The following is a 27,029-nucleotide window of genomic DNA, read 5'->3' as shown; positions in this document are numbered from 1 at the left end:
AGGGAAACAGATATTAAAGAGCGAAGGATTGCAGATGGGACAACCCATTTAATATACGGAGTAATTTCTGGTGGTTTTAAGTTTTAATACCGCACCTTACTTTCAGCTAAAAAAATAACTAGTTTTTTTTTTATTTAATTTCGGAACGTTTTTGAATTAATGGATTTTTGATTTTGGCTCTGCGCACATAAATTATGCATATTAATTCTTTTTTTGGCTAAATGGCTTTCTCTTAGTTTTGATCAGACGATTTTGAGAAATAAGGGGTGGGGAGGGAGGCCTAGTTGCCCTCCAATCCAAAGTCAACTTGCCCTCCAATCCAAAGTCAACTAAAACTTTTAATTTTTAACGAACGTTTTTATTAGTAAAAATGTACGTAACTTCAGAATTAACTTACGTAACAAACTTTTATATTCTTATATTATTATTATGTGTATGAGGGGGTTTGTCCCCAATTTTTGGTCACTTAAAAAGGGCACTAGAACTTTTCATTTCCGTTAGAATGAGCCTTCTTGCGACATTCTAGGACCACTTGGTCGATAAAATGACCCCTGGGAACAAAAAACAAAAAACAAAAAAAAAAAAAAATAACACGCACCCGTGATCTGTTTTCTGGTAAAAATACGAAAATCCACATTTTTGTAGATAAGAGCTTGGAATTTTCGCTGTAGGGTTCTCTGATACGCTGAATGCGATGGTGTGACTTTCGTTAAGATTCTTTGACTTTTAGGGGGTGTTTCTTCCTATTTTCCAAAATAAGGCAAATTTAGAATCAGCAAGCAAAACTGGTTACTTAAATTTGGTAACGCTTTTTTTCCGTAAAAAATCAGATTTTGAAAATCTACTGATTGCTAAAGATACCTTCAAGAGAAAGCTACATCTTCATAAGCTGTTATATCCCATATATTTTTGTTTACTTTTTGCTGATTTTGAAGCTTTATCCTGATTACATAGAAAAAATCCAATAAGTTTTTTAAAGATAAAATTAAAAAGTGAAGTTAAATTTATAACGAACAGTAATTACCAAAAAAACATTGTACGTAAGTCCAATGCATAAATCAGAAGTTCCGTTGTTATTCAATTGTTTTTTTTCCAGCGTTTGAATGGAATGAATTTATAAAGAAAAATACTGCGTCAAAAAATGGCTTTTTATTTAAGACAGTAAAACTAAATAAATTGTCATAAATGTTTTACGTCGAGGAACTCGACCAGTCGCTTGTTTTTTATTGACTTTTTGCACATTTTTTTTTACTTTATTTTGACAAAAACTGCATATCTGCACAATGGGGTCTTTTACATTAGACATTGAACTCCAATTTTTCTAGTCATTTATCAAATATATGGTAGCGTTCTACTGCCATATGTCACTACCTCAAAGAACTTAACCAATTCAATCAAATGGAATTTTCACTGCCCTCGGTACTTCAATCGTATTTTGAAAGTCTTAAATGTTGGTTTTCGGAACTGTTAAATTGCTCAAAAGTATAATTCTAGCGCAACATTTGGGAAACGTTCCGGTTAGAAATTTTAACTTTTTTTAAAGTTTGTATTTAATTTAAACTTGATTCGAGCAAGCTAACATCCTGGAACGATTTATTAACAAATACCTTAACATGCATTACAATGGCTTCTAAAATATGAGTAACTTTAACGAGTAATAAGTAAAATATGAAAACTATAAGTTTTAATGCCTTGATACTCATTAACTTTCGTAAATTTGGTCATTTGCTTCCATTTTTCCTAATTTGATGACAATCATGCAGAATTTAATATGTTAAACATACAAGTTAACCGTGTTCACAAAAATTTAATACTAAGATAATTTCTGATCGTTCCAGAGGTTAATTCTCTCTTGCCTGGAACAAAAAAATTAATTGTTTTTGTTATTAAATGTTATTAAAATTAAATATTACTAACTTTTTGTAGAAGCTCGAACGCATTGGTGAAAATTAGTACTTACATTGTCTGGATGGCCAGGATCAGTCCTAACTGCCATTGTATAGTGAAACAGCACATTAATTAGCAGCCAATATCCTATACTGATAAGAATAATAGTAGCTAATGGACTTCTATCCCACCAGAAGGGTATTCCAATAATATGTGCTATGGATACTACGAAAAACAGCAGGATTGCTATTCCAGCAACTAATATCTACAAAGGAAAATAAAAATAAAAATATAAAGTAAGTTAGTTAGTTAGTAAAAAGTAAGTTAGTAAAATTGTTACAGATACTACGAAAAACAGCAGGATTGCTATTCCAGAAACTAATATCTACAAAGGAAAATAAAAATAAAAATATAAAGTAAGTTAGTTAGTTAGTAAAAAGTAAGTTAGTAAAATGGTTACAGATACTACGAAAAACAGCAGGATTGCTATTCCAGAAACTAATATCTACAAAGGAAAATAAAAATAAAAATATGAAGTAAGTTAGTTAGTTAGTAAAAATTAAGTTAGTAAAATGGTTACAGATGCTTCGAAAAACAGCAGGATTGCTATTCCAGAAACTAATATCTACAAAGGAAAATAAAAATAATAATATGAAGTAAGTTAGTTAGTTAGTAAAAAGTAAGTTAGTAAAACGGTTACAGACACTACGAAAAACAGCAGGATTCCTATTCCAAAAACTAATATCTACAAAGGAAAATAAAAATAAAAATATGAAGTAAGTTAGTTAGTTAGTATAAAGTAAGTTAGTAAAATGGTTACAGATACTACGAAAAACAGCAGGATTGCTATTCCAAAAACTAATATCTACAAAGGAAAATAAAAACTAGATTTTCGTTGCATGGGCAACGTGAGGTGTTGCGGCAACCTTTGCTCGGCTTCGCCGATTAAAGTGTTGCGAGAGCAACACTTTGGTTTTGTTTCCTCGCTGCGACTAAACGCTGAAGTTTTTAACCTGTAAGGATGCTAAAATACATACTAGGTACACCAACTCGCAAAAGTTGCAAACTCCTCATTACTAAAGATGATTGTAGCCTTAAAGCAGATTATTACTTACAAGTCCCCTACATGTCCTACCACTGGAACCAAATTGGTCTTACCATCAAATACAACGAAAACAAAAAATAGGTACACCAACTAGTAAGAGTTGCGAACCCCTCATTTCCGAGGATGATTATGAGCTAACAGCCGACTGTTGATTAAAACTCCCCTATATGTCTCATAATTGGTATCGGCCTATTTTTGGTTTAAGTGTGTACCTTACTACTGAAGTTGTCAACCCCTTTAAACTTTCAAACTGGTATATCTCATGAAGGAATTTTTGTACAAAAAAATGGATGGCATATACTTTGATCAGCTCATCAAAAGCTATCGACTGCCGTTGAAAAGAAAAATCTATCTGTCTTAGTTCAAAAGTTGACTTTTTTGCCGTAGGCCAACTTTCTAACGTCATCACTTAGAAAGGAGCAAAGGATAAACTCTAATTTCTTTAGCAATGAGAGAACTTTTAAAGTTTAAGAGGCAAATCTGATACCATTTCTCTACCGCAATCCCAAGTGCGAAAAACCGAATGATAAACTCAGCTGAAATCACGAACAGAAATGAGTAGAAACAATAGATGGCAGCACTTTCGGACCCGTGGGAAAATGCCGCTTTTTTGCTTCTCTAAATTTTTCTATTTATCACTCAAAGAAGATATATTGGCTGTGGGGCAGGGTAACTGTCGCATATATTTAACACTTATAGATTTTAGTCCATCTTCAATTTGAAACTGGTGCCTGCCTGCTTGCCTGCTAGAACGGAGCTTTCCACTCGAAAGCAGAAACATGGTTTGATGAAACGAAAGCTTGGCTGCATAACTTCAGATAGTCCTCTCTGACATAGGCTATACAACTCCTCTTCACTTCACACACTATAGGCTCTGGCTCAAGGACAAGCAAAAACCATCCTTTTAGGCCCCAGGCAAGAGTTCTACGAAGCTTTCCAAAATGTAAAGTCATATTCATCAATCCGGCCTAAGGTCCACACTTTCCGTAAAAACCGCAGAGGTTAGACCCTTACCACTTTCTAGGAATAAGCTGAAATCGGGGTGCTAGGAACAAAAAAAAAAAAACACGACAAAACCAAAGTGTTGCTCTCGCAACACAATAAAAATATGAAGTAAGTTAGTTAGTTAGTAAAAAGTAAGTTGGTAAAATGGTTACAGATACTACGAAAAACAGCAGGATTGCTATTCCAGAAACTAATATCTACAAAGGAAAATAAAAATAAAAATATGAAGTCAGTTAGTTAGTTAGTAAAAAGTAAGTTAGTAAAATGGTTACAGATACTACGAAAAACAGCAGGATTGCTATTCCAAAAAACTAATATCTACAAAGGAAAATAAAAATATTATCTTTAATTGTCTTAAGTGATTTTTAGTTTAAAATCTGAAGTCGATGATGCTAGTAAATAACATAAAAAAATGTCGTTAAAATAACGTAAACTAACGAAAAATAAGAATGGTCTTCCCACCCCTCAAGGCCTCTCCTCCTAAAAGACTAGTGCCAAATGCTTCCACTAATTACAATGCTTCAGGCGACGTGGTACCAGGAACAATCGTCCTATCTGGTACATTATAAATTTTTTTACTGTGTGTGGCCAAACTTTTAGAATTGATCGGGCAGTCTTGCCATAATTTCTAGAGCTTGTAAAAGAGATCCAAAAAGCAAAAAACGAAAATCTGGCATCAACCTAAGAAATTAGAAAACTCACTTAAGTTCTCCCTTTTGACGCTGAAGATACAGAGCAAAATATTGTCTATTAAGTTCAAGAAATGGCAGTTCCTAAAAATATTACACCATATCTTCTAGGAAAACGTCAAAAATTGGCTAAAAACAAATATTGTTTGGGCAATTTGACAACTTGGGGAGTTCCCTGTGGTAATATCCCATTTTTTTTTACTAATTGCACTAGTGGTTGTTTCATTTGAACCGTAGGTACATTGACGGACATCACTTTGCTTGACAATTAGGAAAAATTTGTATGTCCCTTTCTTTAAACTAGCCTCTCGTAACCTTTGACACATTTAAGAGCCCCTATAAATTTTTATCAAAATATTTAGGAAATACCATTAGAGCAGTTTGGCAGCTTCAGGAGTTCTCTGTGGTGCTGGGAAAATTCGCTAATGGGTCCTTTGTCTCTGAGACGGTAAGCCGACACTGGGGCTCGCTAAGTGAATTAGAAGGCATCGAATAACGTTAAATACAAATTCCGATGTTATTTATTCCCGTTGCGATTCAATTGTTTTTTCCCTGTATTTGAAAGGAATTAACTTAAAAGGAAGAGGACAGTGACAAAAAAAACAATGTCCTTTTATACAAAATAGTTAAACTAAAAAAAAAAACCCACATATCTTATGTCGTGAAATTCCACCACAAAGACAGATGTTTTGTGGCAAAAGTTTGCCACATTACAACCTCTCAAATCCCTAAAAGCCCAGTCTTTCATTTATGCTGTACTAATAGCCAGTGGCATCAAATCACAAAAATTTAGGAATATGGGGACAAAATGTATTTTTCGGGGCACCGTGACTACCTTTTGTTCTCCACCAACTTGGGAGTTTAGCATTTGATGAAAACTGTCCCAAGATTGGCCATTTCCAAAGTTTGTATGTTCTCTTCCATTACAAGTCTGTTAAAAGTTTATTTGAAAAAGTTAACAAAATTCTTCAAAATGTCTCTTTTCCCATCTAGAGCTGTTATTTTAATTACCAAAAAAGTTATGTCTTTGCTAAAAGATTCTGGGATTTACAAAACCTAGCTTCGGTTTAGTTTTCAGCTAGCTTGAGATTTTGGGTCCATGCTACCCCACCCACAGCTAAATAGCCTAGTCTCCAACCCTTTCAGCTCCCTTAAAATATAAAGGGATATATAAAGTCTGAAACATTTTGCTAACCTTGTCAAAAGAACTTGCAATGGAAATATCTGTAGCAAATAAATAGGGCATTGAACCTCAAATCAAAGGATATGCTTACCCGCGGGAAGGCTCAAACAGCCTGATGTTGGACGGCTGCAATCCTCTGATTCCCAAGATAAGGTCAAGTTTACTCCCTTTTGAACTGATTTGGAAAAGATTATGTATCCAAAACAATAAATAAAGATTTGGTAAATAAATATGATACCACTTGTAGCAGAAATATATAACACATTTTGGAATCTGAGATAACACAAAAGCACATTTTCGGAAAAATATGACACACTCCTTAAAAAAATTTGGCAGCCCTGCTTAAGATTCGAGAGAAAAAGCCACCGACTGATAATAATAGAATTCTACGATTTATAAATAATACTTGTCCATTGAATCATATTCAATGGGATGGGCAACCCTTGGGACCAAAATAGGGTCTTCAAAAATTGCCTTAGCCAACGGTATTTCACAGAAAAAATGACATATTTTTGTCATCCTAGTCTTGATTTTTAAATGGTAATAAAAGAAAAGTAAAATTTCCATTTTCTACCTCCAGAAAAGCTATAAATTATTGGAAGGGAATAGCGCCACAAAACGGTGGCAGTAGTACACAAACAGTGCGGAATACAGGACAGATCCATCACCATATTTAAGATTTAAACCACACGAAGAAATCAAAATGCACGCTAAATATCTGAACTTAATTGGCTTCTTGATTGAGTATTTGATGTAGCCAACTGGTACGTACTTAATAGTAAAAATTAAACAGCATGCAGTTTACCAGAGGTGTATGCATAAGCAGTAACTCCCATTTTTAGGAGTACAGGAGGGGTATCCAACCTCGGACAAGATTATAAATTTCCAGAGATGTCTTTCCTTCAGAATAATCCATCTGGCCTAAAAAGGCACCAAAAAATATGACAAAAATACTAGATTGAAGCTGGTTGAATGGCTTACATATTGAGTTAATAAAAAGCTTAGCCAATAAAGCCGATTACGACGTCATACGAAAAGTCAACTTTCAATTTGCTGTCGGAATTGATTGTCCCTAAAACTTTTATAAATGTAAACCTGTCTCGTTGGTCGCCCAGACACAAATTCATAGTGTTTAACATTTATTTTATCGAATGTTTCTATTTATTTCATGACTTCACAAAAACGTTATGATCCCGAGATAATAGTATAAGTTTACCGCTTTTTGGACTGATTTGGTAGAGATTACATATTCAACACTCTAAATAAAGATTTGCCAATTAAATTTAATACCACTTATATCAAACTAATATGACACATTATGGAATCTGAGGTGACACACAAATCAGACTTTAGAGAAAAATGTGACACACTTCATCAAAATAATTTAGCAGTCCTGCGGGAGTATTGAGTAAAGTTTTCAACTAGCAATAATCACACCTCGGATAGATCTCATTGGTTATGATACTGCCACTTCGCTGAGCTACATTTATTAAACTGTTAGCCATTATTTATATACATGTCTCTAAATAAGATTGCATAAATTTCTTTTCAAATTTAAATATTTGAATGTAGACGTATTCAATGTAACGAAACATTTTATAGTTGCCAAAACTATATAGAATTTGTATTACAATATAATTTTATCCTTTGGGCTAAGATACGAAAAAACAAGATGATATAGGTTTTTCCGATAAAAAAAAAGTCTAAAAGAGGGGTTTCTAACTACATACCATTGATCAATACAATGGAAGCTGCGTAATTTTAATGACTCCTGGTTAGTATGAGCTTGAAATTCTATTCACCGCCCTCGGTGTACCTACAATAGCTTGAATACTTAAGTATGACTTGAATACTATAGCGGAACCTGACGAAATCACGGTTATTTCTAATTTTGTATTGTCAGAAAATTGTCAAATTTATTTTGATAATATGGGATGGCCCTAATGAAAATGATGGTTTAAAAATGTCCATGTTTTTTTGGATTATTTGCATTTTTGGTACTTGACCATCATTCAGAATACATCCGGGAACTGATCCAATTTACAGGTACATGGGTTGAAACAACTGAGACGCATTGGGAGGTAGATATAATTGATATAATATATATATATATATATATATATATATATATATATATATATATATATATATATATATATATATATATATATATATATCATGAAAAGAGAAATCACCAATGCAACAGCACAAACACAAAAAAAAGAAAAAAAAAGAGAGACAGAAGGAGAAAAGGCAGACTGTTTTCCTAAATTAGTGATTAATATAGACCAGCACTTGAATGAGGCCTTAACCCTACTCATCCATACAATCACATAGGTCAAACAGCATAGCCACAAACAATCAACCATAAAGAATAATCCATGGACAGGCAGTCATGTCGTCAATAAGTATAAGTCGTCATTTACCAAACAATAGAAAAAATAATATAGACAAATAATTCAGAGGCAACACCCAACATAAGGGCTCATCAGGAGAATACACTGGCCTATATAGGGTTTCGCCACTCTAAATTCTCTACCCAGCACAGTATTGTGGCTACCACAGAATATCCATGGCATCCCCGCGTCAGGTATCACCCCCAAAATACATGCCTACGAAAAAAAAACAGCAAATGTAAAACAACCAAGTAAAACCAAAACAAGCTTATCCTGTTAATATATCCCTCCCTTTAGCAACAATAGGTAAATTAAATATTATAAATTTTACCAAATCACAAATATTAACACATTGCAAAAAACCTGAATGAACTAAACAATTATAGAATTCATCTTTACCATATGGCTAATTTTTAAGAATATATATATATATATATATATATATATATATATATATATATATATATATATATATATATATATATATATATATATATATATATATATATATATATATATATATATATTTGGGCTATATATTTGCACATTGGGGGGGGTGGGTTAAGTATAACGGGGCAGCATGCAAAATGTAACCTAATAACCTAGCCTAAGCAAAATATCAACTTTATGTATTAAATATTTCATTAAAATATACCTCCAACGTAGTTTTTCCACTGATCCTAAGCTAATTGTCTACGAATACAGAAACTTAAACCGGTTTTTGTTAGATCTTGCAGATCACAATTGCTGGGTGTGTTCTGAATAATGAACAAGTATCGCATTTCTTCTTTTTTGTCAGTTATTTAAAGTTTCTGAAAATTTTTATGGTAACATATGATTCGCAGCAACACGTCAATTATCGACTATGTCTGTTCTTCTGGGGGTGTATTATCTAAACTCAATGAAATTATAAAAATGAAAAACGTCATTTTAATGACAGAAGACGTCACTTTAATGACGGAGGAATAGATAACGCTCTTGTAAGGGCTAATATTTGTTAGCTAATTAAAAAAAAAACGAAAAAATACACTTGTTTTAATTCATCAGTTGCATTTGGGCCACCTTTACAAGGGTCGGTTTTGACAGACCTGAGCACATTCGTTGATGGGTATCATTACAGTAAATCTGACAGGGACAGTAAAAGGGATGAGGTAGGAAACAATAGCGGGGGAAGGAGACGACAGAAAAGGCAAAAGGCCCGAGTGCCGACTTAGCAATGAATAATCTTGGAACCACGAGAATAGTGGTAGACTAAAAACCCATGAGAAATTTGCTGGTAAAAATCCAGAAACTTCGAATGAGATGATGCCAGAGCCGAAGGCCTGAGCCATCTATCTCTTTTACACATAATCAAGTATGTGTCTAACTTGTCATTTGTGCTAAGAAGTAAGCTATACTTATCAAGATATAAACAAGTAACTCCATGCATAAATAATCTCAGAGCCATGATGATGTCAGAGCCATGATGATGTAAATAGGATACAAAATCCGAAAAAAAAAAGAAGAAACAGAGAAATGCCACCTTGATAACAAGCGAGCGAAGACCAACGGCTCGAACTGTCAATCTTAGCGAGCAGACGGGGATAACTTCAGGCTGTATTTGTAAGGGCTGACGACCCAAGGGAGTATGGGAAGGTAACAATTAGCCAGAAACTCTATAATAATCGAAAAAATATAAACAAGAGAACTGTGTTTTTAAAAGTTAATTCTGACTAATTGAGTTTTACTGCAGCTTTTAGGGTTCATTAAATAAAGCTATTGAAAATGTTTTAGTTAAAACATATCTAATATATATATATATATATATATATATTTATATATATATATATATATATATATATATACATATATATATATTTATATATATATATATATATATATATATATATATATATATATATATATATATATATCTATATATATAAAAATAAGTTGTCTGTGTGTCTGACGAGTGACGTCACTGTCCGCATATGACGTCTGAATTATTTCATCATATACCAATTCAAAAACGAATGTAATCAAGCCGAAATAGCTGAGTTGGTAGAGCGTTAAGTTTTAGGTTCTAAGTCCGAGAGGTTCCAGGTTCGAACCTTGAATATAAAAGAAGAAAAAGACTAAAAAAGGTAAAAACTACAAAAAAAACAAAAAAGAAAATACTAAAAAAACTAAAAAGGCTAAAAAACTAAAAAAAAGGTAAAAAACTAAAAACTAAAAAAGAAAAAAAACTGATGTAATCAAGCCGAAGCAGCTGAGTTGGTAGAGCGGTAAGTTTCAGGTTCTAGGTCCGAGAGGTTCCAGGTTCGAACCTTGAATACAAAAGAAGAAAAAAAACTAAAAAAGGTAAAAACTACAAAAAAGCAAAAAAGAAAATACTAAAAAACTAAAAAAGCTAAAAAACAAAAAAAAACTAAAAAAAAGGCAAAAAACTAAAAACTAAAAAAGAAAAAAAACTGATGTACTCAAGCCGAAGTAGCTGAGTTGGTAGAGCGTTAAGTTTCAGGTTCTAGGTCCGAGAGGTTCCAGGTTCGAAGCTTGAATACAAAAGAAGAAAAGAAAACTAAAAAAGGTAAAAACTACAAAAAAAAAACAAAAAAGAAAATACTAAAAAAAAACTAAAAAAGCTAAAAAACTAAACAAAGGTGAAAACTACAAAAAAACTAAAAAGAAAAAAAACAACTAAAAACTAATAAAAACTAAAAAGAAAAAAAACAACTAAAAACTAATAAAAAACTAAAAAAAAATAAAAACTGAAAAAGAAAAAAAACTAAAAAAAGGAAAAAACCTGAAAAATAAAGGAGGAAAAGAAAAATAAAAAAAATAAAAATAAAATAAAAAAAAACTAAAAAAGGTAAAAACTACAAACGCTATCATGGCAGAACCACTATATATATTGAACGGACAGTTTTTTTGTGATAAATAGTAAGAACAAAAGGAAATCAAGTAGCAAAGAGGCTAGTGAACTTGTAGGCTCACTTTCGGGGTCGTCTGAATCTGAAGGCAATGAAGATAATAATGGCCCTGATTCTAGCTCGTCTTCTAAAAAAGTTAAAGGAGATTTCTTTGCTGCAAGACCGCCGAAACTGACTTAGTCAAAAGTGAATTCTTTGGCACTGGACTGCACTATGGACGGGATGTGACCCCTGTATACTGTTGAGAAGCCGTTGTTCAAAAATCTGATAACAGGTCTTGCACTTTATGCAAAGGTTCCAGGAAGAAAAGCTTTAGCTGTGCAAACTGAAGCTAAATTTTTGAAGTACAGAAAGATATAGTTCGTGATTTTGAACTTACCGACTAAATGTCGCTGACAACACACATTTAGTCTGCCAACAACAAAAGCTACTTGGGAATGACTGCGCACTTGCTCAACGAGGATTGAAATGGAAATCTTATGCCCTTGCTTGTTGCTGGTTCAAGGGCTCATTCACTTCTGACAGAATTGCTGAACAACTGAATGGCGTATTTGCCAAGTACAAAATTGCAGTCGATAAAAATTAACGAGAGGTTTTAACCGATAACGCCTCTAACTTTAGTAAGGCATTCAGGGAATATCCGATGGTTTGCGATGAATATGTTCAAGACAGTTATGAAGAAAATGAAGATGAAGCAGGCCAGTATGACTCATTCTCTTTTACAAACGTTGGGAGATGCTCGATTCTCTGGGACGACCCCGAGTATTTCCAACTTCCTCCACACTTCAGGTGTGTCAACCACACACTTAACCTGCTTGGATCCACCGATGCTGATAAAGTCCTCTGTGAAATATAAGAGGCAGTACCATGCTGCTTTTTTGAAGTATATTGCTCTCTGGGATTCGCTTAATAAGAGTTCAAAAGCTGCTGATGCTGTGGAATAGGTATATGACAAACAGCTTATAAGACCTGTGGTAACCAGGTGGAACTCGAAGTATGACAGCGTCAAACGTTTGATGGATTGTCACAAAATTGGAAAGCTTGCTAACGTATGTGATGCTTTGCAAAAACCAAGGCTAACTTCTCGTGATTTTGAAATTCTTGAAGAATAAATGAAAATTATGAAGCCAGTAGCAGTGGCATTGGACATTTCAGGGGGAGGAAAAATGCTACTTCGGTACTATATATCCTACAATCAAATCATTTGAAAGGAAGCTCAAAAAGCTGAAAGATTTGGCGAAAGTCAGCCAGCCTTTGGTACATGATCTACTTGTGAGTCTGCCATGCAAGAGACTATGTTATTGCCACGGCAAGTCATCCTTTCTTCAAATTGAAATGGTTTCCTGATAACCAGAAGGATGTGGCAGCTGAACTCTTGGTAGACGAAGCAAAAAAGGTTGAAAATTTCAGAAGTACTTACGAGGCTGATACAGGTAGCTTCGTGATAATTCTGGCAACTTTGGCCGTGAAACCAATTCTGTGAAGTTTTTTTCATATTTGAATGAAAGGCGAAAGGAACTCTTTGCGCTCAAAGTGTACCCAAGGGTCACGAGAGTTTTCAGGAAGTACAGCTGTATCATTGCTTCGTCTGCACCTGCACAACGACTTTTTTCGGTAGGTGATGGAATTTTTACTACAAAAAAAAAAAAAATGCTCGGAATTGGTATGTATGAAAAGCTTCTGCTGTTGAAAGGAACAAGAGAGGAATTAAAAGTTATGACGAAGCTGTAATGAATGTTCTTTGTAATTTTTTTCTTTTTATATCATAATTAAAGTAAAATTCCAGTAAAATCAAAATACTTGAGTACTTAAGTACTGAAGTACTTTTTCAAAAGTACTTACTACTTAAGTATATTTTTAGAGAAGTACTTAATACTTGTACTTAAGTAAAAATTTCTCTGAGTACTTGGTACTTGTACTTAAGTAAAAAAAAGAAGTACTTGGCACAACACTGGTACAGACAATGGGACAGCGAAGAATGTTGTATATTCGCAAGTTTTACGTAGTTAAAAACATATATATATATATATATATATATATATATATATATATATATATATATATATATATATATATATATATATATATATATATATATATATATATATCACAGGTGGGACAGAGGGAAACAACTACAATGGCGCGTAACTAATATGGCGCGTAACGACTTACGCTCGCGGGGGGGCTTGGGGGGCACGAGGCGCCCCCACCAACTAGGTGTTTGGGGGCTTGGTGGCGCGAAGCGCCACCCCAACAGCTAGTATATATATATATATATATATATATATATATATATATATATATATATATATATATATATATATATATATATATATATATATATATATATACATATATATATATATATATATATATATATATATATATATATATATATATATATATACATATATATATATATATATATATATATATATATATATATATATATATATATATATATATATATATATATATATATATATATATATATACATATATATATATATATATATATATATATATATATATATATATATATATATATATATATATATATATATATATATATATAAATAAAAAAACAAGTTTTTTGTAACTGAAAGTAAGGAGCGACATTAAAACTTAAAACGAACAGAAATTACTCCGTATACGAAAAAGGTTTTTCCTCCTAAACGCCCCGCTCGTTACGCTAAAGTTTGACTCTTTCTCTTAACTATAGGCCCTACTTTTTAAAACAGAAAAAACCTTTAGTGTGAAGAGTGGGGCGTTGAGGATGAAATGCCCCTTTCATATACAAATTTCTGTTCGTTTTAAGTTTTAATGTCGCTCCTTACTTTCAGTTTAAAAAACGTGTTTTTTATTTAATTTCTGAACGTTTTGAATTAATGCATGTTATGATTTTGGCTCTCCGCACATAAATAATTAAAACAAAATTTGCATATTAATTTTTTTTTGGCTAAACGGCTTTCTCAGAATTTCAATCGAAAGATTTTGAGAAAAAAAGGAGCGGGGGAGGAGGCCTAGTTGCCCTCCAATTTTTTGATTACTTAAAAAGGCAACTAGAACTTCTAATTTTTTACGAACGTTTTCAATATTAAAAAATATAGAACTTACGAATTAACTTACGTAACGAACGTCTATATTCGTATGTTTTTATTACGTATATGAGGGGGTTCACCACCTCGTCAATACCTCACCCTTTACATTAAAGCTTAAATTTTGTCCCAATTTCTTAAGAGTGACTCCTGAATCACAAAGGCCGTAGAGTAAATAGTTGAAATTACTAAAAACACTTTAGCGTAAAGAGCGAGGTATTATGAGGAGGTGAACCCCTCATATGCGTAATAATTTCCGTTCATTTTGAGTTTTTAAAACCTAAGCGTTTTCCAAGATTTCCAGTTTCCCCCTCCAACTCCTCCCAATGTCAACAGGTCTGGTCGGGATTTGAAATAAGAACTCTGATACATGAGTTCCTTCTAAATATCAAATTTCATTAAGATCCAGTCACTTGTTCTGAAGTAAAAAATGCCTCAATTTTTCTAATTTTTCCAAATCAACCCTCCCACCCGCTCCTCCAAAGAGAACAGATCCATTTTAATTATGTCAATTACGTATCTATAACTTGTGCTAATTCTTCCCATCAAGTTTCATCCGATTTATCCACTTTAAACATTTTCCAAGATTTCTGTTTCCCCCTCCAACCCCTTATGTCCCCGAATCCGATTCGAATTAAAAATCGAGCATCTGAGAAATAAGATCCTTCTATATATCAAGTTTCATTAAGATCCGATCACCCATTCGTAAGATAAAGATACTTCAATTTCCAAGAATTCCAGTTTCCCCCTCCAACTCTTCCCAATGTCACCGGGTCTCCGTCGGGATTTAAAATAAGATCTCTAAAGCACAAGATACTTCTAAATATCAAATTTCATTAAGAGCTGATCACCAGTTCGTAGGTTACAAATAACTCATTTTTTCTAATTACTCCCTCCCCCGCAATTCCACCAAAGAGAGCGGATATGGTCCGGTTATGTCAGTCACGTATCTTGGACATGTTTTTATTCTTCCCACAAAGTTTCATTCTGATCTCTCCGCTTTACGTGTTTTCTAAGATTTCCACCCATCCACCCTTAACTCCCCCCCCCCAAGACACTGGATCCAGTCGAAATTTAAAACAAGAAATCTGAGTTACGAGGTCCTTCTAAATATGAAATTTCATTAAGATCCGATCACCTCCTTCGTAAGTTAAAAATACGTCATTTTTTCTAATTTTTCAGGACTAACCCCCCCCCCCCAACTCCCCCAAACAGAGCGGATCTGTTTCGATTATGTCAATCACGTATCTAGGATTTCTGCTAATTTTTCCTACCAAGTTTCATCCCGATCCCTCCACTCTAAACGTTTTCCAAGATTTTGGCCCCCCCCAAAAAAACCTCTCCCAATGCCACCGGATCCGGAGCGGATCAGGTCCGGTTATGTCAGTCACGTATCTTGGACTTGCTTTTATTCTTCCCACCAAGTTTCATCCTGATCTCTCCGCTTTAAGTGTTTTCCAAGATTTCCGCCTCACCCCAACTCCCCCTTCCCAATGACTCTGGATCCAGTCGGGATTTAAAATAAGAGATCTGAGTTAAGAGGTCCTTCTAAATATGAAATTTCACCAAGATCCGATCACTCCTTCGTAAGTTAAAAATACCTCATTTTTTCAAATTTTTAAGAATTAACTCCCCCCCCCCCAAACTCTCCCAAATAGAGTTGATCTGTCCCGGTTATATCAATCACGTATCTAGGACTTCCGCTTATTTTTCCCACCAAGTTTCATCCCGATCCCTCTATTCGAAGCGTTTTCCAAGACTTAGGTTCTCCCCAGCCCCCCCCCCCACAATGTCACCAAATCCGGTCGGGATTTGAAACAGGAGCTTTGAGACACGATATGCTTCTAAATATTAAATTTCATTAAGATCCGATAACCCGTTCGTAAGTTAAAAATACCTAATTTTTACTATTTTTTCCGATTTAACCGTCCCCCCCACTTCCCCCCCCCAGATGGTCGAATCGTGGAAACGACAATTCCTAATTTAATCTGGTTCCTGATACGGCTGCCAAATTTCATCGTCTTAGCTTACCTGGAAGTGCCTAAACTAGCAAAACCGGGACCGACAGACCGACAGAATTTGCGATCGCTATATATCATTTGGTAGATACAAAGTGCCATAAAAGCCTGAGTAATAAACTTAAACTATTATTTTAAGTTTAGTAACAAGTTATTTACCCCCTATTTTAAATGTAATTGCTGAACGTTGTTTTCTAAATGCGTCTTTTAATCTTATCCTTTCCTTCTACATTTTCACCATTGCCGTTTGAGGGGGTGGGGATTTTGTTTCACTCTGATATCAGCCCACCACGGAACTTTCAAGTTACGAGACCTTCCTGAATTTACAAAGAAATTTAGTTGAGAGGTAGGGTGTGTCTTCCCAATTAACTCAGAAACATGAGTTTTTTTTAGAAAATTTTACGCACTTTTAAAGACTTCGTATGAGTATAGGCCTGCAAAATTTTTCCCATATTTTTGAAGGGTGCTGGACAGGGCCGTATTCAGAAAGGTTACCCGGTTTGAACCCTCCTCCCTCGTGATTTTGTCCGACTTGTAAAAAAGCGACACAAATTAAAATATCTAAACATTTTTTTTGCGTTTTATACAATTTTTTTGCACCCCCTCACCCGAACAAAATCCTGGATACGGCCTTGAAACTGGGGTATTCGGACGATTTTAGTGAACGTGGACATTTTTAAGTGAGTTCGGAGGACTGAGGTAAAGCAAAGCAGAGATTACTTTCCTGTACTTCTGTGTAGAAAATGTGAGAAATTAGTTGAGAGGTAGGGTGTGTCTTCCCAATTAACTCAGAAACATGAGTTTTTTTTAGAAAATTTTACGCACTTTTAAAGACTTCGTATGAGTATAGGCCTGCAAAATTTTTCCCATATTTTTGAAGGGTGCTGGACAGGGCCGTATTCAGAAAGGTTACCCGGTTTGAACCCTCCTCCCTCGTGATTTTGTCCGACTTGTAAAAAAGCGACACAAATTAAAATATCTAAACATTTTTTGCGTTTTATACAATTTTTTTGCACCCCCTCACCCGAACAAAATCCTGGATACGGCCTTGAAACTGGGGTATTCGGACGATTTTAGTGAACGTGGACATTTTTAAGTGAGTTCGGAGGACTGAGGTAAAGCAAAGCAGAGATTACTTTCCTGTACTTCTGTGTAGAAAATGTGAGAAATTAGTTGAGAGGTAGGGTGTGTCTTCCCAATTAACTCAGAAACATGAGTTTTTTTTTAGAAAATTTTACGCACTTTTAAAGACTTCGTATGAGTATAGGCCTGCAAAATTTTTCCCACATTTTTAAGTGAGTTCGGAGGACTGAGGTAAAGCAAAGCAGAGATTACTTTCCTGTACTTCTGTGTAGAAAATGTGCTTTAATTCCATTGGTCTGCCTTTTTTGCTACATATTTTCGTAAGTCAATCGCACTATTACCCTTATTAACGGGGAGAAAAATAGCCACGTTTTTTAAACCAGGTTAAGGCCCATCGATACAATTAAAAATCAGTCTCACCCGTCCATTATAAAAGTTTTTAGTTTGTTTGGTCCATCAATGTATTATTAAGTTGCCGGTCTTGATAAAACTTGTAGAACTTGGACGATAGATTCGAACAAACGAGAGTTTATTTATGTTTACTTAGTTTATTTCTATTGCATTCAATTTCTTTCAGTTTGGGCCTGATAGTGAGATATTCAGCTCTAATGAGACTTAATTCATCAGAAAATATTAATTCCTAATCAAGGATATGAGCCTAGTAAGAGCTTCTACAGTTAAAACCCTGTCAGAGTTTGCTTTAAAACCAGAAATCTCTAACAATTCTATCAAAGAAATAAAGATTCTTAATAATTTAAGAAGGGATGAATCTATTATTATTACAAAAGCAGACAGGGGTAACACTTTAGTGGTAATGGACACGAAGGACTATGATTCAAAATTAAACGCTGTACTGAAAGATGAAAAAACGTATAAAAAACTTTCTTTTGACCCGACGGACTCATACACAAAGAAGTTTAAGAACGAGTTAAAGAGTTTAAAGGAAGAAGGGAAAATTACACCTCAACTTTTCTACAAATTCTTACCAAGAGGTTCTTTGTGCCCTAAATTATATGGACTTCCAAAGATACATAAGCCAAATCTGCCATTACGACCAATTGTTGTGAGTAACAAGTCACCAACAAGTGCTCTGAGTAAGTGGCTAGTGTCATTGTGTAAACCACTCATGTCTACACAAATTTCTTACATTAAGAATTCGTCAAAACTTGTAAAAAAAAACTAAAAGAAGTTGAGATTTCCTCAAATTCTATAATTTCAAGTTTCGACATAGTGTCAATGTATACGAGTATTGATGTAAAAGCCGCAGAAATTCTTCTTGAGAGAAAGATACTAAGAAATTTGGGCTTAATTAGTGGTGAAACAGTTTCGGAAGTCGATGTAATTATGAGTTTAGTTAGGTTGTGCAACATGTTCTCTTATTTTTTTCAATTCAGGGGGGGGGGTTTTCGAACAAGTAAATGGTTTACCCATGGGGGCCTCTTTAAGTGCTTTATTAGCAAATTGTTTTGTAGAAAATATTGAAACAATAGCGTTAGATTCATATTTTTTAAAACATAAATTTTGGGGGAGATATATGGATGACATACTTTCAGTATAGAATTATGGGGTGGAGGAATTAAAAAGTTTTTTACAACATCTTAATTTTTGGGGAGGGGATTTAAAATTTACAATAGAATTAGAAGAGGATAATAAACTTCCTTTTCTGGATGACCTTCTTTTAAAAAATGAAAATAGTCTGGATTTTAAGATTTACAGAAAACCTACTAACAATAACAGATTTTTGTCGTTTTTCTCCAGTCATGCTCGCCAAGTAAAAATTGGTTTAATCATATCCACAACTGACCACATTTTTAGAATTTGTTCTCTAAAATTGATTGAGGAGAAATTATTGTTGTTGAAAGAGATTTTAATAAGTAACCATTATTCGGGTTGGTTATTTGACCAAACTTTTTCGAAAAGTCAGCAGCCTTGTGAAATCTAGGGCATCACTGGGGGGAGCTGGGACTTAATTTGGCAGCAACAATTATCATCTTTAGAAATAGTATTGTTAAATTTTGAAAGTTGTATGTTAATTAGGAAGGATCAATGAAAACACACTGTTTGTTGTGTTCCCAAAATTACTAATCACTTTCATTGTAATTTTTATTGTGCTTCTTTGAAGTGATATTTTGCTCCACATTAAATCATTGTTACCAGAAATTCTGGAAACTATCATAATTGCTTATCTCATTCCTAAAAGTGTATTGCTTCAGTTTAACCCTCCCCATCTAATGGACAAGCATACAGAGTAGGCTACTATAGTCAACACATTTAAATGATATTTTTGACTATACAACTCTTTTCTGCAATATTATTTGGTATCACTTTAGTGGTTGACCACTTCCAAATGAAACATGGTAAACCAATAGAGGCAGTACCATTTGATATTCTATTGTAGAAATTTCCGTCTTGTCAATTGTTAAGCAGTATATTAGAAACCCAGGTTACAACAATCTGCAAAGTAAAGCATAATATAAGCACAAGCGTAGCGTAGCAAAACATAAGCTAAAGCACATGCACAACATAGTAAGATGGAGGATGTTACATCTCCTTTCTTCTGGACACTTTAACATGACAACAAAACTTAACCAAAATCTTCCATTTACGTGTATCCACCCTTTCTTCCCCAAAAAGGGAAAAGAAAGGAAATAAAAACAAAAAAGAAAAAAAAAACAACAACGACGACAACTTATAAATTAAGCCTTTTTGGAGGTTTGATTATTCTCCCAAGGCGTGTCATGGCGGGTGGCGGTACTTCGTCCTGAATTTGGCTACTGACTTTTGGGCTTGACCCTGGGGCTTGAATAAGGACAGTTGGGGGTGGGCTTTTTGACGGGGTTGAGTACGCGCTTGGAGATGATGTGGAGCTCAACTGCGGTACCCCATTTGAGTTGGAATGCTGATATTGTTCTAGATTTGTGTCATCTGGGGACATTCTCAGGTATTTTTGGTTTCGACGATATGCTTTCATATCTTGAGTTTGCACGATGTACGATCTTGGCAGTTCGTGTTTGTGCAACACGACAGCTGGTTCCCAAGATTTTCCTTGGATCTGTGCTTCCACAGATTGCCCTTGTTTCAGTTCTTGAAGGTCCTTTGAGTGACGATTGTAGTACTTTTGCTGTCTTAGTTGGCACTCCAGGCGACTTTCCACAAATTCAGATTTGGGAACTATTTTGGGAGTGAGATGCTCAAGGGTACAGGGTATTGTTGATCGCAAGTTCCTACTCATTAATAGCTGGGCAGGAGACGCCATTCCGTCTACTGGGGTATTTCTGTACTCAAGAAGGGCATTGCTCATTTCGCTTCTGCAAAATCGGGTCTTCTTTATCATGTTTTTTGCTATTCCAACGGCTTTCTCTGCCAATCCGTTCGACTGGGCATGATAGGGACTCGACGTTCTGTGCTCAATGGACCACCTGTTGGTAAAGTCTTGAAATATAAGGGAGTTGAAATGTGGACCATTGTCTGAAGTAATGATGTGAGGGATCCCATGCCTTGCGAAATGGTCTTTTAGACGGGATATGACTTGATGGGATGAGGCAGCTGTCCCTATTTGGTCAACTTCGAAAAATCGACTGTAATAGTCAACCGTAACGAGGAAGTGACTTCCTTCCAGATAGAACATGTCTATTCCAACATGTTCCCATGGGTGGTTAGGTATACCATGAGGCTTGAGAGATTCTTTCTGGTTGTTCCTTTGGTACGCTTGGCATGCTGGGCAACGTTTGATGTATTCTTCGATACTTTCAGTCATCCCTGGCCAATAAACGATTGTTCTAGCTCTTTGCTTCGTTTTTTCAATACCGAGATGGGAAGCATGTATGCTGTGCAAGATATCAGGGTGGAGGATTTTGGGGATTACTAAGCGATCTCCTTTTAGAATGATTCCATCAATCACAGTGAGTTCATGCTTGGAACTGAAGTATTGTGCGATGAGGGAAGGTGTTTGAGCTTTTGTTGATGGCCATCCTGATTTGATTGTGTGTGCAAGACATGCTAGGATAGGGTCTAAGAGTGTTTCTTTCTTCAATTGCAATAGCCTTGCCGGACTGATGGGAGTGAGGCTCATGACGGAGTGGACATATGATTCAATTTCTTTTTGTAGACTTTCATCTTGGCTTTGAAGGTATAGGCGGGACAGTGTGTCTGGGACTGGGATCTCTTTACCAGGCCGGAAAATGACTGTAAGATCATATGGCTGAATCTGGAGCAACATTCTTTGGAGACGAGGAGATGATTTTTGCATTGGTCGATTAATAAGCGTTTCAAGTGGTTTGTGGTCAGTGACTACAACAAAGCTATGGCCAAACAGGTACTGATGGAAGTGACGAATTCCAAAAACGATGGCGTAAAGTTCCTTTTTGATCTGAGAGTATTTCTGCTCTGTTGTATTCAATGAGCGGGAGGAAAACGAAATGATGTTCTCGTTCTGAATAAGGACTGCTCCAAGGCCTGATTTGGAAGCATCAACTTGTAGCTCTAGGTTACCAACTGAGGGATTAAAAGGGGATATGGTGCTACATATTGATTTTTTAATGGTATCGAACGCGTTGTCATGTACTTCTTCCCATACGAACTTATGCTGCTTTGATAGAGTTCGTAGTGGTTCGTTCTGGGATGATAGATTTGGGATGTAACGGGACAGGTAGTTTAGCATCCCTAATAGTGTCTGAAGTTCCTCGCGGTTGCGTGGTCGGGGCATTTCCTTCAGTGCGTTAACTTTGTTCGGATCAGGATGGATGCCATCCTTAGAGATCACATGACCAAAGTAAGGTATTGATTCGGACTTGAGTATGCATTTTGCTTTATTCAATTTTACTGTCCGTTCTCTGGCTCTGGTGAGTGCGGCTTGTGTGTTCACATCATGTTCAGTTTCGGATTTTCCTGAAATTATGATATCGTCAACTATGACTGAGAATCCGGGTACCCCCTCAAACGCTTCTTCCATTCGCCTCTGGAATTCATCTTGAGCGGAAATCAGGCCAAAGGGCATCCTCCTGAATTTAAATCTCCCAAATGGTGTCGCAAATGTTGTGAGCTCTGATGATTCTTCATCAAGGACTAGAGACCAGTACCCATGCCTTGCATCAAGTTTTGTGAAGAATTGTGCTCCTTCGTGCTTTTGAATAGCCTCATCAAAGGTTGGCATAGGATGGTGTGGCCTTTTTATAGCTTTATTCAGGTCATGCGGGTCAATACATATCCGAAGTGACTTGTCTAGTTTCTCGACAATAACAACAGAATTAACCCAGTCTGTAGGGTGAGTGACCTTTTCGATGACACCTAGGCGTTCCATACGCTCTAGTTCTTCCTTGAACCTTGGTAGGACTGCAACAGGGATGCGTTTCGTTGGTTGGATTGTTGGTTGTGCTCCTTCTTTCAGAACAATCTTGCATTCACCTCTCAATTTCCCAATTCCATCAAAGAGATCTGCAAATTCAGTAAACAGGTCGTCTGATGACTCGTTGAGAGTAAAGATGCATTTTATCAGCTGCAACTTACGACTAGCAACAAATCCCAAGATTGGTGTGGGTGCTTCTTCTACTATGAAAAAGGTAAGCAGCTCACTGTTACCATTGTTGTGGGAGCAAAAGAGCTGGCAAGTACCAAGTACTGGGATCTTCTGTCCACAGAAACTGGTAAGGATTTGGAGGGTAGGGTGGATCTGTGGGCTAGGCTTGATGTTGTTCAGTAGAGATTTTGTGAGGATGTTGGCTTGAGCCCCAATCTGACGCTGATTTGTTATTCGATGCGTAGGACTGAGTAGGGTTGGTCATCTGCATTTTCTATTGACACCTCGTGAATAAAGAGTTCATCATCACTGCACCTTACATCATTTGGGTCTGCTCTGTTTGACTCGATCGCGTTGATAGATTTCTTTCCACTTCTGCATACTTTTGCGAAATGGTTCATTTTGTTGCACTTGCTGCAAATTTTCCCTTTTGCGGGACATTTGTGCATGGGTGAATAATCCCCACCACACAAATAGCAATCTTGTCTTCTCGCTATGTTGGGTCTGGCAGGTCCTTTGGATTGTTTGTTATACTGGACGAAGTCGATTTCCTGCTTGATTTGTATTTCGTGGTTGGATGTCGCTGCTGTTGACATCAACTTTAGTTGTGCCTGGGTTTCTGTGTGGGCTCGAGCAGTGTGATTGCTTGGGGAAGAGTTAGTGTTGGTCCCATCTGCAGTAGTTTTTCACGTATCTCTGGCGACTTAACTCCACAGATAAGTCTATCTCGTACCATTTCATCACGGATTGCAGCACTGTACTCACAATCACGAACCAAAAGTTTTAGATCTGTCACATACTGTTCCACAGTTTCAATGTCGTTCTGATCCCGTTTGTGGAAAACATAACGTGAGAAGATTGGATTTGCAGATGGACTAAAGTATTCATCGAACTTTTGCGTATACACTGCAATACGGTTTTTTTCAGCCTCAGTGAAGAGACCGGGTGCTGAAGATGTCCTGTCCTTTCTCACCAAGCCATATTAGTAAAAATGCACATTGAACAGTCTCTGTCTTTCCACTCAAGGGGCCTGCAAACATGAGTGTTGCATGGCTTTTGAATCTATTCCAAGCTTCTTTGAGGTTGTCTGCTTCCCAATTAAGTTCAGGGTATGGGACAGTGGATTCCATTTTTCTGACACCATGTAGAAATTTCCGTCTTGTCAATTGTTAAGCAGTATATTAGAAACCCAGGTTACAACAATCTGCAAAGTAAAGCATAATATAAGCACAAGCGTAGCGTAGTAAAACATAAGCTAAAGCACATGCACAACATAGTAAGCAGGAGGATGTTACACTATGCCCAGCACCAATATCATGGTTGCTTTTCTGACAATGCAAACCCTGGCGGTCCCAGAAATAGCCCTAGGAACAAATAAAAACTTAAAAAAAAGATATAACAATGAAATTTCTACTTTATAATATGCAGGATCTTGTCTTGTCCGTCTTGTCAATTGTTAAGCAGTATATTAGAAACCCAGGTTACAACAATCTGCAAAGTAAAGCATAATATAAGCACAAGCGTAGCGTAGTAAAACATAAGCTAAAGCACATGCACAACATAGTAAGCAGGAGGATGTTACACTATGCCCAGCACCAATATCATGGTTGCTTTTCTGACAATGCAAACCCTGGCGGTCCCAGAAATAGCCCTAGGAACAAATAAAAACTTAAAAAAAAGATATAACAATGAAATTTCTACTTTATAATATGCAGGATTTACCTATTAATCAAAAAAAAAATCTCCCATTTCTATCTTTTTTTAATTATTCACAAAAAAAAAACTTATATTTAGCATTCCAATCACCCACAATCAAAACTGGATGCCATAAGGTTTAGAATTCAGATCCCATTTTCACAAATAACCAATGATTACCTTAATTTGCACTTCAGAGCTATTAGGGTACATGTTGAATCTGTTCAATTCTATCATTAGTATTGGCAGTTATTCATATGCAACACAAATAAAAAAGAAATATGTCAGTAATATATCACTGATAAAAAGATATCAATAAGTTTACAGCCCAGTGATATAATTTCATATATATATATATATATATATATATATATATATATATATATATATATATATATATATATATATATATATATATATATAATCTTAAGATAGTTCTTCTTATATATCCAAGGGTCAGATTTACTTTAAAGATCTGTCATAAAATTCAAGTATTGGAGAAGTGCATTATTAAGGCTACATATGGGACTATCAGAAGAAGGGGGGATATTGTAAAGCAAGAAATCATGATATTTAGAAACAATATACAATAAAGAATCTAATGGTGCTACTTTTATTACATTAGCACTGGCATGCTTGCTTTAAAAATGGTCAACCACTAGACTAATACCCATTATTTTTTAATAAATAGTAGCCTAATCAATCAGCAGGGAGAAAAGAATTATGTTATTCTAAAAAAATACTGTGAATGTTTGGTATTAAAAATCTGGGGGAGGAGGGGGGTTAAGTGCTCCTTCTATGCAATATATTTTTATTATTGACATAAATAATTATTTATGATGGTTTTAAAGTAGGCCTAGTTGACATAATTTTTTTAATCATTTTCTGCTTGTCAATGGTACTTTAAGGAATAAGGTGTCACTTTTAAGGTCCTTTTCAGGGATCAAATCAGAATTTGTGATGGAAGTTATTTTTTGCCATGCCATGCAACCAAAAGAAGAAGGGTCTTCTTGTTTCAACCTGTGTACCCTAAAATTGAATCAACTGTGAAAGAAAAAACACACAAAAATATATGATTTGTACTATATATTTGTGTAATGAGACAGTCAATAGTGGTATAATATTCATTAAATTTCTAGAGGAAAAGAAGGGAAATAAAATATTATTGAGACAGAATGCTTTTTCTCTCCATGAATTTGGACTGTATGTAATAGAAAATGGGATGGAAGGAGGTCATTTAGTAACTCTTTGGTTATTAATAGAGTAATTTATTTATAGAGTATTGTAAAGACCAAATCACTTGTCTATTGGAAATTTTCATCCTTAAGCCACCCCAATAAACTTATCTTTGTGTACTCATATATTTTACTTGTTTGTATTGTCATCTATATATGTGTATTGAAGGAAACCTCTATTTCTTCCTCAGGGCCATGTCCTACAGTTGAGGCAAACATAGCCTATACTTTAGGATAACTGTTGCTGCACACTTAACACACAACAATGCTAGGCCAAATATAATATGTGGGCCAGACATAACAAAACATTTGTATATTAGGGGGGAGGGGCTAAAGTATAGGGGAACTGCTGTCAAAATTCTCAAAATACAAATATATTGCTATGTTTTCTTAACACGCTTCCTTATCAAATCATTTATTCTAAATGTTCACTACCTAATTTTAACAGCCTATCTGGTTTTTACCTAAGGCTATGATAAACCTTAACTAGGCTAATGGCCTATTAAACAGGATTTAGGCCTGGGATTATGCTACTAATACTGAAAACTCATTACAGCATAAAACCACTTGAAGCCCTCTTTAGAACTTTTTTCATCACTAATTGTGCGCCTGTTCCTATCTTTAACTGAGTTAAGTCCAGATTCACTATTCCCTCTCAGTTTTTTCTGTATGCCTACAAATAAAATATCACTATTGGTACAGAGCTAAGATACTCACTGGCCCAAAATAGGGAGCTACAATATCTACAATTCTGAAAATTTGATCAGCAAAACTGTCACCAAAACCCATGATTTTTTCAGAAATCTCCATTTAGGAAAATTAACTCGGTATCTAATTTTCAAATATCTCGCCGACAGTCTATCCGGTAGCAAGTCTTCAATTGGCAGATGGCAGGGTCTGCGAATCTATCATAGCTGATTCTCCAAAAGTGTCTAGTCTCCAATCTATAAACTACAGATAATGAACTTGAGGACGAGTTTCTAATGAAATTAAATTTAAAGATTTTTTTTTCAATCTGTTAAATGGAGACCAGGGGTTTGCGCCTAAATTTTACCGTTTAAACTTTGTTTCACTGGTTGGCTGAAAATATTGAGAAATTACACCCCCCCCCACACACACACTATTTTATGTGATGCCTCTGATAGAGACATTACAAGCTGGATTCCGTCTTAGACCAAGTTTCAGACTTTTCTTATTGCTAAAGATTCTGT

The 27,029-nt window shown here is 35.3% G+C and overlaps 1 protein-coding gene and 1 non-coding gene across 2 annotated transcripts in view; both read right to left on the bottom strand.

Annotated features, from left to right (window-relative positions):
• LOC136024702 (palmitoyltransferase ZDHHC16B-like) overlaps positions 1-26,669 on the bottom strand; it is a 44,684-nt gene extending 18,015 nt beyond the window's left edge. The window contains exons 1-2 of the mRNA XM_065700119.1: positions 26,536-26,669; positions 1,961-2,152 (exon numbers count right to left, since the gene is read on the bottom strand). Coding sequence (XP_065556191.1) covers positions 1,961-2,152; positions 26,536-26,628 — 285 coding nt within the window. The 5' untranslated portion in view covers positions 26,629-26,669. The remainder of the gene's footprint in view (positions 1-1,960; positions 2,153-26,535) is intronic.
• LOC136025579 (U4 spliceosomal RNA) lies at positions 7,217-7,351 on the bottom strand. The gene has a single exon (XR_010617119.1). It is a non-coding gene; the product is annotated as a U4 spliceosomal RNA (small nuclear RNA).
• Positions 26,670-27,029: the final 360 nt, after the last annotated feature.

Source organism: Artemia franciscana, chromosome 3, assembly GCF_032884065.1.
Source record: "Artemia franciscana chromosome 3, ASM3288406v1, whole genome shotgun sequence".
NCBI classification, from domain to species: Eukaryota; Metazoa; Arthropoda; class Branchiopoda; order Anostraca; family Artemiidae; genus Artemia; species Artemia franciscana.
This window is presented reverse-complemented; position numbering and strand designations above follow the sequence as displayed.